Source organism: Vitis vinifera, chromosome 4 (assembly GCF_030704535.1).
Source record: "Vitis vinifera cultivar Pinot Noir 40024 chromosome 4, ASM3070453v1".
Classification (NCBI taxonomy): domain Eukaryota; kingdom Viridiplantae; phylum Streptophyta; class Magnoliopsida; order Vitales; family Vitaceae; genus Vitis; species Vitis vinifera.
The window spans coordinates 5,034,429-5,046,604 of NC_081808.1; the positions used below are offsets into that span (position 1 = coordinate 5,034,429).

At 31.2% G+C, this 12,176-nt stretch overlaps 1 protein-coding gene across 1 annotated transcript; it reads right to left on the bottom strand.

Annotated features, from left to right (window-relative positions):
- Positions 1–1,027: 1,027 nt before the first annotated feature.
- LOC104879021 (auxin-responsive protein IAA28) lies at positions 1,028–4,520 on the bottom strand. The gene is made up of 4 exons (XM_010650370.3): positions 4,113–4,520; positions 2,452–2,699; positions 2,282–2,372; positions 1,028–1,316 (listed from the first exon to the last, which is right to left on the bottom strand). Exons 1-4 carry the CDS (start codon positions 4,403–4,405, stop codon positions 1,265–1,267), a joined length of 684 nt encoding a protein of 227 aa, XP_010648672.1. The 5' UTR covers positions 4,406–4,520; the 3' UTR covers positions 1,028–1,264.
- Between the last annotated feature and the right edge of the window lie 7,656 nt (positions 4,521–12,176).

A 12,176-nucleotide genomic window follows, 5' to 3' on the forward strand; every position in this document is an offset into this window, starting at 1 on the left:
GTGGCGCTAGTTTAAGCAAGGTGATGGCAACAAAGACATGTGGCTTACAGATATGTGAACCAAAAACCCTAAATAGAGCAATTGCATATGTGAACCAGAATAGAGAATGAGAGTTTTAGAGAGAGAAATACCGGGAAATGAAACTCGACTACTCTATTGATTTACCATTTCATTTTATTATACTTTCCTCCTAACCAAACAATCCTAAAACCCAAACCCTAACTAACAATTCAAGACAATCAAACATTAAAAACAAAGAAAAGAAAAACAAGAAAAAAACAAAGGGTTACCTTTGATCAGATCAATGACATCGAACGAAAGTGTAGCGCCTTTCCTATTGTGTAGTCTCAGGTGTAGAGCAATGGAGGAGAATGAAGGAGAGAGGTATGAGTGAAAGGGAAAGGGAGGTATCGAGAATCACTTGGGCATTTTTGGAATATTTCAAAAATTTTGAAGTGTTTTTTAAAAAAAAATTACCTGTCAAGTGATTCTCTAAAAATCACTTTAAGTGTTTTTTCAGATTTTCAGAAGTGTTTTTTAAAATTTGCCAAACACCTTATTTTCATCCCAAAAACACTTAAAAGTGTTTTTAAGGGTAGAAACACTTTTGAAAATCACTGCCAAACAGGTTCTTATTGTCCTCATTGTGCCCAATGTGATTGTGGAGCTGAACAACCGGAGTCTCACACTAGAGTCGGAATCAGATTTGATATTTGATATCATTTGAAACAACTCACTCTCTCCTAAGTAGATATTGTCCACATGTTTAACAAACTCTCACAACTTTAAAACATGTCTGAATAATTAAGAACAACCTTAGATATAGTATCAAGAACATATTCCTTATTAGATCCCACATGGGATATCACACCTAGTCGACTCATAATGAAAAGGGTAAGGAAAGAAAATGGTAAATCCGCATATCTATTGCTACAAAGTCAGTGGCATGCTGTCATTCGGACAAAAAGACAAACATCTTAAAAGGGTACTTGTAGTGAGAGGATGATGATAGAAGGGAACTACACAATTTTCTTAGTAGGCAAACATATATGCTAATCTCAACTCAGGCATCGGATATTTGTTACAGTAGAAAGTCACAAGCAACTAATAATTAAAGTAATAAACTAGGCAAACTTCACTCATTTTCTACAATCACTTATTCAAGCTAACAATTAACATCCATAGATCATACATTATATAGTTTAGCTAAAGTAGCATAATTGGGAAATCCAGATCTCAGCCTGCAAATCTGCCTGCACTTTCATCAACCTCCATTCCTTACTAACTCCAGGCGCTGCACAGACTCGATGAATGTTCTGCAAATTCCACACTTCTTATTTAGTACATTGGATTACACAGACAAAATCAGAAGCAAAGGGTTGAATTTTAGAATAGAAAGTAAAGGAGGAAAAATAATTTAAATTCTAAAATTATTTGACAAGAAAATTGAGAAGAAGATGAATACAATTGAGTGTGGAAGGATTGACAAGAAAACCTACTTATCCCTTTCTTTTAACCCTCTAATTTTGCTGAGTTCATCATAATTTTTCAAAGATATTTAATTATTTTTATTTTTCTTAATAACCTCATTTCTAAGTATTTTCAATGTAATTTAAGGTTAAGTTTGACCCGGGAAATTATTTTTAAAAAAAAGAAAAAAAAAACTATTAAGAAAAAATAGTTTTTTCATATTTGATTTCAGTATAAAATGTATAAAATAAATAAATAAAATTAAAATTAGTTAAAAATTTACATATTTTTTAATTTTAATATAATTAAAATAAATAAATAAAATGAATTTAAAGAAACATATAAAAATAATTTATTGAATTTTCACTTTTTATTTTCTCTTTTTTTTTTTTCTCAAATTTTTCAACAACCAAACGTATCCTAAATATTCCAAACTAAACATTTATTACCATTTTTCTTTTAGTTTCTAAAATTCACACTTGTTTCAATATTTCTTCAATTTTTTAAAAATATTTATTTTATTTATGTAATCCATTTTTTTAATGATTTAAGAAATATTGTGAAAATTAAAGGAAAACAATGTTTTTTTAAAACATATAATTTTAACAACCAAACTAATATGAATTTAAGCCACCTAGAATTAAATTTAGGTGTTATAAATTTTTTATTAAAAATTTCATTTTTAATTAAATAATTAAATAACAGATAGGAAAAAGGGCCCAAACAATTTTATAGGTGCCAAACGATTTTTGTTTTTCCTTTCCTTTTTCTGATCCTTTCCCATGAACCAAACATAGAAAATAACACTTACCTCCATGGAACATCTCCGGCAAGCAGCCAATCACCCTCCTTGTCTTGGTAGGTAAGAGTGTAGTGTACACAATCCACGTCACATTTTTTGCCTGTGGGTGGAACAGGACCAAACCCATCAAACCTTGTTTGGGAACTTTGAAGAGGAGATTTTATGGTATAGTCACTTACACCGAGCAAACATTGCAGTCAAGGAGTTTTTGAGCATCTGATACGACTGATACAGCTTTAGATTGATCTTCCTCGCTATCGCCACTCCCTCCATCTTCACCTTCACGTAGATGGGGCCTGCTCCACCACTTTCCTTCTCTGCCGTCCGATCAAACACCATTCGACCACCTTGATGCTGGCAGATCACCTTCTTTCTCCATGATTTTACTGGTGGCCACCCAACAACTGCATTTCCTTCCTCACCATTCCTATCAAGCAGACCAATTACCATCCAAGGTTAATTAAGGTTGCAATTTGAGTGGTTTCGGATTAACTCGAATTAAGAAATAATATTTATTAAAAACTATTTTCTATATATTTAACCAAAATTTAAATAATATATGGGAACAACTTTCAATATATATACTCAAAGGTAAAAATAAATTAATATTCTTTATAGAAAAATGATATAAAAAAAAACAATTATAATTTGATATTAAAAATCTTAAAAAAAAAATAAAATCAACATTATTTATAAAATAATATATACTATAAAAAGATTAAATTAGATTCAAGTGATAAAAGAAAACCAATTGAAAAATATTAGAACATATATTTTTTGAAAGTTTTATGCAACCTTTGAAGATTATGATCCATAGGTGGAGAGTTTGTACAAAAGAACAAATTAATCACTTAATTTTACTTAAATATAGTGAATTCATTTAAATGCTTCTTAAAAGAAAATTTATTTAGATCATATAATTAGAACTCTCTACTTCAATCTAATACTCTACAATTCTTTTGATATGAATCAATTAAAGTAGTAAGGCATAATTTTAATATAGTGAGAGAGAGAAAGTGTCAATGAATAACTATAAAGTCTACCATAGGAGTAAAATTCAATTAAATTGATGGTCTAGTCCTTAAAACAATGACTACCTTTGAAGGGCAAAGCTTAATCCATTGCTATAACTATAATAATTATAATAATAATAATAATAATAAGCATGCCATCCCTTTAAGCATGCCATTATTTTGTAATGGGGTTGATTGAAAGATCAAATCCAAATTTTAAAATTTATTTCAATTATAGAGAACCAAATATAATTTATTTTATAGTTTTTCAACCAAAATCAACTATTTTCAAGAAGAAATTGATTGAACATTCTTATTTATCAAATTCTTTTTTTTTTTTTTTTTTTTTTTTGGGTGGGGGTGGATTTGATTTGATTTATTTGATTTGGGGCCAAATTTTCAACCCAAGTTTTATCCAAATTATGAATTGGACAAGTGGAACTTGATGGATGTGAGGACCACCATGGGGGCAAGAACACAATTCCTCTTTCCAAAAGTGCTATATATAAATTCATTTAAACTACTTTTCTAAAAGAATAAATGGAAAAGGACTTCTTGTCCTCCAAAAAGTATTCCCACTATCCCTTCTTCATATTTTCACTAAATCCTTCTTCCAAACTTCCAATTTTTATTTTTTTTTAACTTTTTTTGTTTTTAGAAAAAGAGGAAACAACTCTTCCATTTTGCGAAAGGGCAAGACCCAAGACTCGAGAGACAATTTGGAAACCTCTTCATTAGCTCTGGGCTTCCAAATTATTTCTCCTTTACCTGGATTATTTTACCGGGAAACAAACAAACACACCCACACAAAATGAATTCTGACTCACTTGTTAATGGGGCAAGAGGCTCTCTTCCCGAGACCATTGTGATCATCCTCGTCATTTGGCTGGCCATGCCACAATAGCAAAGGCAATGAAGTCCCATCTGACACATGGTCATGATCTTCAATTTTCTCAAAAGCCTCACCAAAACCACGCTTGTTTTTCATGTAGCTTTCACACCCAAAGCTCCAAGGCTGGGAACCCAGCTTCTGCTTTGCCTCATTTCCACAACCTTTCAGCTCCACCACCTTCACTGCAGGAGTGTAGGCTGGAAGTGCCAGACCCAATTGAAGTTCCATACCCCAGAACAACAAACAAAGCACAAACAACAATAAAATAAGATGGAAAAAAGCAAGTAAGAGAGAGAGAGAGAAAGAGAGGGAGATATGGGAGTTTAAAAGTGTATAGAATTGATGTTATCTGTGTCCATATATAAGGGGTTTGGAAGAGTGAGAGAGAATGAAAAAGACCAGTGTCGGGTGTTGAAACAAAGAAGTTAAGGACAGGATGGAAGTTGGGTCGGCAAAAGGAGAAGCAGCGACACGGACAGGTGAAGAATGGGTGCGCCACTGTGGCTGGACCGCTGAGCCCAGGGCTCTATTCGGGGGTTCACCACCTTTGTCTTTATGTCGACCCCACACTCACCAAACCCCGAGGCTTTTGATTGATGGTTCAATGTATAAGATAACTGGTGATAGAACTGTTGTCTTAATGCATGCAAATATTTCCGGGTTCCAATCAGCATCATATTTTTTTTAAAGGGAAAGCAAATTGGATTGATCTTTCTTACATGCACTTGACCTTAATCTCGAACACCTCCTTGCAAGTCTTCACTGTCCCCCAATCCTTTTGAGATTGGCCCAAATATTCTCCCCCACTTGGCTTTGTTGTACACCCTTATATTAAATTCAGTCCCATTTCTTCAGCATGTTATTATGGCTTCTCTCATTATTTTAAGACAATCATCACTGCTTCTCCTCCTATTTTTAGGGTTCTTAATCATGGGATTCACCACTTGAAAACTAACATTCAGTAACTTGGCCATATTTTAGAAAACCCTTCACCTACCCTACAAAAATATACTTGTTTGAGTGGGTATCAAAAAGACATCACCTATAACATGATGTCATTGTCACATGCACATTTTCAAGTCTTGTTCTTCATATGTAATCTCATTTCACCATACACACTCAACTCAACGATCTGAATTTGGAGTTCAATTACCATTTTTCTTGTGAAAAATAGTTGAAATTTTGTCCAAAAGAGGAGAAAACAGTAACGGGGGCTTGTCAAGTAAAGAATATCAAATCAGTTGATGGTTGATGATTAAGAAAATGGGTGTTTGATTGAACTAAAATTAAAGTTTGGCTTAGTTAGGAGACATGAGTTAATGTTTTCATGATGTTCGATTTGTCGGTAGAAGACCCAGAAAGAAATCACAGCGCAAACTAGTCTATCATATTCAAAACCTTCATAATGAGGGTACTAAAACATTCTCCTCTTGACATGATCATCTCCTTGATCATGGCAACCATTATATAGAGGTTATATATATATCCAAACTAAGCACTCATCTTCGATGTGGGATGTGGGATGATTAAAATAATAAGGATTCTTTCTGTCGGAGTGTTGATCTACAACGGAGAGGCAATAATGGGAGAAAGAGAGAAAAGGGAGAGAATGATCCGAGACAGGGCAAACAACAACATATTATACGTTTGGTATATGTTTTGTACTTGTACAGTTAATACCAAAAATTAAAAATAATGGCCGGGTGACAGAGAACTATAGGAGTGTGTCTGTAGGGCTGTGATATTCCCTAGGAGTGGGTTTGGTCCACGTGAAGTTCACGTGAGGACCAGCATGGGCTAGGCAGGCTAGTCCCGGTGGTTCACACTTCAAAATTGAAACCGGAGACCACGGACCTAGCCACAGTGGTCGACATGTCTGGTCCCAGGACCCATCTATTCCGAATGGATCACGCTCGTGTGGTGGAACCCAACTGTTCCATCCTCTACACATAATTCATAATTTTACAGTGTGGCTTTATAGCTGGCACTTATAAATTCAATAACCCCATTATGGAGCTCAATGATTTGAGCCTAGCTAGCTTGCTCTGCCTCGGGTTCAAGCGAGTCTATTGAGTTGGACGGACCCGTGTGAGAACCGGGTTGAAGGGGAAGGTGTTGATGTTTGTCATGTTTAAATGATCAGAGACATCTGTAGGGCTTGTAATATTCAATCTTTGACTATAAATCAGAATTGTCTTCTTTTCAACAATTGGGGATTGATTTAGAAGGCTTCATTTTTCTTAAAAGTAATTTTTTTAATTTTGGGTCAAATTGAGTTTGGAGGTTTTGAAACTAGTTAACCTTCTTTTATTTGTCTCACAAATTGATTGGAAATGAGTTTTAGGTGTGCAAGCAAGCTGATGCGATTCGATCCAATCTTTTAAAGGTAGAGCAAGCAGGTTTTAGGAGTTTTTTAACAACCTAGAAAGTAATAACAATAATAATAATAATAAATAAATTTCTTGAAGTTTTCCGGTTTTCTTCCATGAAAACAAAGGTTAAAGCTTATATACTATGAAAATTTAGAGTAGTTCTCGATATTCAAAATTTCATTCATCACTTAAAAGAAAAAAAACTTGTTAGTAAAACAATCAAATTAGGATTCTTAGCATCTCTTTAAGGTAATCCAATTTTTATTTCTTAATTTTTTTTTTTTTTTTATGTATATATAAATATCACATGTTGAAAATACAATTTATTCTAAAACCGTAATTTCAAATTTTAGTTTCAAATAATTTAATTTTAAAAAGGTAAAATATAACATTCATGAGAAGAATGACTCATTTTGAACAAATGTTTACAAATAGGCCCGGTATAAGTACTAAGTAGCATCAATAGTTTGAAATATTAAAGAATATGTTTAGAAATGTAGAGTAAGATTTAAAAATAAAATATCAATTTATTAATGAATTTTAATGGGAAAAGTGGGATTTGATTCACTAATATGAAAATATATGAAAAAAAATCTCAAAAATTTTAAATTAATATTATATTTATTTATTTAAAAATAATTTGAAATACATGTGCTTTTTAATGAGTCATCCAATTATTCCCAAAAATTTTATTTTACTTGTTATGTCATTCAAATTAATTGATAACTAGACTCCTTCGTATAGATATTTATTTTTCTTTCAGATATTTTTATTATTATTTGGTTTTTTTTTTCTTTAGAAACAAACATCTCGTAGAATTCTTATTTTAATGTCCTAAAAGTTTAGGAAATATTATACAAAAAAAATCCTATTTAAATAGGATTAATATTTTTTTTTTATTTCCTAAAATTTTAAGAGGAAATATTATCAAACAAATCTTATTTAATCATAATTACTAATTCAAAAAGTAATAAGGTTGTTTATTAAATAATAAATAATAAATTTAATAATATATAATTATTTTAATTACGATAAATTTATTTAATATAAAATATTTATTTATTTATTTATTTTTATACTATATATCAAAGTACAACATATTGTAAAATATTTGATATATGAAAACTCCTACAACAAATTTTATTCTCTATTATATTAAACAATTATTTATATTATATAATAAATAAAAATTTATTATTGATTTATTTATTATCAAGAATATGAATTTATTTTTAACTTATTAATACTAGAATAAACTTACTTCTTTTTTTCAAATTCTTATTATATAATGTTTTTAGAGAAAAAAAATTCCTAAATAATAAAATATCTAAAATGAATGAAAACATTTACATGGAGGAGTCTAATTGTCAATTAACTTGGATGATATAACAAGTAAATTGACATTTTTGAGAATAATTAAATGACTAATTAAAAAGGGTATGTATTTCAAATTATTTTTAAATAGACAAAGATAATACTAATTTAAATATTTTGAGATTCTTTTTTCCATATATTTCTATTTCTCAATTTTAATTACTTATTAAAAATAGAAATAAAATCAAAAGTTAATTCTCATGAAAATCAAAACCTAATCACATTAGGATTTTTTTAATTCCCATTTTCCGAATAATATTGTGATTCACTAGTCTCTTTTTATTCCTAAATTTATTCTACCTGCAAAATATACCCTAAATATATTAACACACTTGCTATTAAATATTTTCGTTTTCTTATTTTCAAGCTAATTACAAACTTCTGAAATTTGGTAGTTACAGGATGATAAAAATAATGTCATTCTCTTACTAAAGCCAATTACAAACCTCTTAAATTTGGTAGTACGTAGTAGGATGATAAAAGGTGATTTTTTTTATTTTTTTTTATTTTTGTCTTTTCCTCTTCCACTTGTATCCATTCCCATACAGCCAAAATAATATGCTCATGAATTAGCTTATTCATTTTCGCAATAATGGAGTTATGCCCCATTATAGCTATTAATGGTACAAAAGAATGGTGACACATGGTGCCATGCCCATATGCTTAGCTCAAGCATACCTAAGGCCACTTACTAAGTACTTGAATTGTATAGATTTTAACTCTTAGTGAAGGTTAATTTATTAACTCTACCAATTTAGGAGCTAGGGACCTCAATAATTTGTTTTTTATGTAGGCAATTTGTACTAAATTACTTTATCGATTTCGATTGATACCACTCTCCTTCCCTTCCAAGCACTTGGCAAGGTGCTCTTACACACTTGACACACTGTGTTCTCACAAGGAGAGTGTTATGATTTATAGTCTTCTTATGTCATCCTATAGGTGGGACCTCATGATTTACTATAATATGTCTTTTAAGGGAATACGACTTTCAAATTCAAAAGTTGATCAACTTCTATTCCCTTTAAAAATATTGTGAAATCATACCAATCACTTGCATTTATTATTCCTTATGCTATAGACAGGAATAGAGTATTGATGTTCATAGTCGACATGTGTTTCATTTTTATGCAAATCCTAAAACCACTATTGCCTTTCGTTGACTCTCCCAAGTAAAAGTTCTAACTCAATCTTTTACCTTTCCTCTCATCTTCATTTTTCTTTACACTATGATCACACTAGATAATCTAAACTCTCCAAAAAGACATTAGGATTCTCCTATAGACCCTAGTATGCCTATGAACTTTGATGATATACACATAATATCTACTTTTGTCCCTTTGAAAAGAATCCCTCTAGTATTATAAACATCATCTAAAGTCCTATAATTTGTTGAGCTTTTTCAAGACATGCAAATATGAGGCATTAAATTTTAAAAAAATTGTTAAATTTCCTTGTCGGACAACTTGACCTATTTTTCAAAGTTAATAGATCTTTTACTCCATAATCACTTATTTCCTATAGTAATCCTGTATCCATCCGAATGCCCTTTTCTCTCTAAGCTAGTTGCAACTACTACTTTGGATACCAAAGTCACCATGTCCTTCAAATGTAAACAAGTAAATGATTCTTTTACAATGTTAGAACTTTTTGTGAAGAGATTTATATAAATCTAAAATATTGTAAGTCCTCATTTAAAATTTAGTCAAGTGATTGCATCATTGTAACTCCAAACTTGAACAAGTATTGTACTAAAGTTCTTTACATATTCTCATATGTTTTTTTTCATCTAAGAGGATAAGAAATTCTTTTCCCTTCTATTTACATCTAATCTTATGCAACCAAAAGAATACACCTATGAATTAGCTCTCTATTTTTCACAATAGTGGTATAAAAGATAAGTGACAAGTGGTATCATGCCCATATATATGGTTAACTCTAGCATACCGTATGTTCATCAAGTTGTTAGTTAGTGTCAATCCGCTAAATCTATCATTGGAGTTACGAACCATAACAACTTGCCATTCATGTGGGTCATACTAAATAGACTTATTTTATCAATTTGGATGAATGTCATGTAGGGATAAAACTTTCTAGTGCCTCATGAATTCATTATGGAAAGAATAGTATTATTCTTGAAACTAAATATGCTAATTAAATTCTATTTATGTAAATAGTCTTTTTTTTTTCTTTTCTTTCTTTTATCATAAGAAAACACTATTAATTTTGAGAAAGTTCACTCCACAAAACACCCTTATTTACTTTTCATATTCCTTCTACTACGGGATGTAATTCTGTTCTTAAAAACTAGTTTAAAAAATTTTAAAATTTGAGGTATAAAATTTTTTTGAGTACCTCAATTTTAAATAGGAAATATTCTTAATTTTTATCCTTTTTACCATAAGAAAGTAGGATTAATTTTGAGAATGTTCACTCCACAAGTATGAGGCAACCCCAGCCAAGCCATTTCCCTTTGTCACCCAACCTTGAGAAAAATACAATGGCCCACATGCTTTGGAGGTAGTGGGATGCCTTTTCCTTTTAGCCTAAAAAGCATCCATGTTCTTATCTTCCAAATAGGTCCCCCTGAGAGGGATCAAAGCATCACAACCAAAAACACCTCTTTAAAGAGGAGGCTTCTATTGGGGCCTTTCAGGATAAGAAACTCTGTTTCACAGATTGAGACGGGAGACCCATACTCTGTGTTCAAAGAACTTGCAGTCTCACGTCCCCTTCACTCCTAGATAGACCTCACTCTTAACTCAATGCCTCCCTGATGGCCTATGTCCCAAAATTTCCCCACTTCCCTCACATTTCTGATTCTCACGTGGGGGAGACTTGCAGCACATTTTCTTGGCCACTTGGGTTACTACTCCCTCACCGGGTAGGCCAATCAAATGGCTGGCCTTCTTTGGATTCTCGTCTCGACAATCCTTGTCGCGTCCGATCCACAAAATTGACATCCAGGGTTCCATCATGCCTCCCCAACCAACCATCTAAAAATGGCTTTGTTACCCATGTCGAGGAATGTGTAAGGGTCGAGGCCCACCGTTTTATGATCTACGAATCCATTGAATGCTCGCCGCTTTGAATTTTAACAGTGCGAGATATGAAATAGATTCAAGAAATTCTTGAATCTATTTCATTATAGGATTCATTTCATCATTAGTCCGTTTAATTCCTAGCAATTGACCCGCCCAAAAAAAGGTCCATCCCCTTATGAGAAGTCGGGACACCTAGTCAATATATAATCATTTGCCCTTTTGTTTTACGTATGATTTTAGCATGTTAAATAGTTAATAATTAATTATCTTACATGTGGAATGTGTGGGTTGGCCTTTTCATGTTACTGTTTTTGTTTGTGCTCAACCTTGAGATGAATTAATAATAAAAGCAAGTCACAACATATTCTTCAATTATTAGTTGATGGCTGGCCTATTTTATCATCACTCTAATGATATATTACATATTTGTTAATTGTTTTTTATGACGGATTTTTTGTTTTTAGGGTAAAAAAAAGAAAAAAAAAACTTGAAAACATATATTATAAACCGAAAAACATAAATAAAAAAAAAATTTTTGATTCTTAAAAATATAAACAAACGTGTTTTATGAAAACATATTTTTAACTATTTTCACTTATTTTCTTAATACTGTTTTTTTTATAAAAAAAAAAATGGGACAAATATGAAAGAACCGATAAAATAAAACATTGCATGTAAAATCTATTTTTTAAAAAATATTTCAAGTTTTTTAATAAACTTTTATTTTAGAAAATATCGAAAAATTATTTCTTAAAACAGTTTTACAAAAATGTCTTTTAAAAATAATTTTCTAAACTTTTCCCAAACAGACCCTAGTTTTTTTGTTTTTTTAACGAGAATGATGCAAAATATTTTAAATTCAAAAATAGTTACTTCATTTACCTTATTATCGTTGAGTTAATTTTTTATTTTAAGTAATAATATTAAATTATTTGATCACATGTATTTCATATATTAATAATTTTTATGGACTCGTCAGATTGGTTTACCACCGAGCCAAGTTGGGCTGGGCTGGGCCAGGTTTGGGCCCACTATTTCATAGGCTTAATTGGGCTACTTTTTTTCAATAGAATTGAGAATGATGTTAAATGAACAAGGTTGGTTTAACCGTAAGTTTATGAAGTGTCGAACTGATTTTGAACTTTACTGCTTGCTTGTTTCTTCCTATTCTAATTTGAAAGAACCTTTTCAACCTCAACATTTCAATAA

Excerpts from the sequence above, each read along its gene's own strand:
- LOC104879021 (XM_010650370.3), bottom strand. The coding sequence starts at position 4,405 with ATGGAACTTCAATTGGGTCTGGCACTTCCAGCCTACACTCCTGCAGTG. Across the intron at positions 2,373-2,451 it reads GACTGCAATGTTTGCTCGGT|GCAAAAAATGTGACGTGGAT; the intron begins GTAAGTGACTAT and ends TTCCACCCACAG. Across the intron at positions 1,317-2,281 it reads GCCGGAGATGTTCCATGGAG|AACATTCATCGAGTCTGTGC; the intron begins GTAAGTGTTATT and ends TGGAATTTGCAG.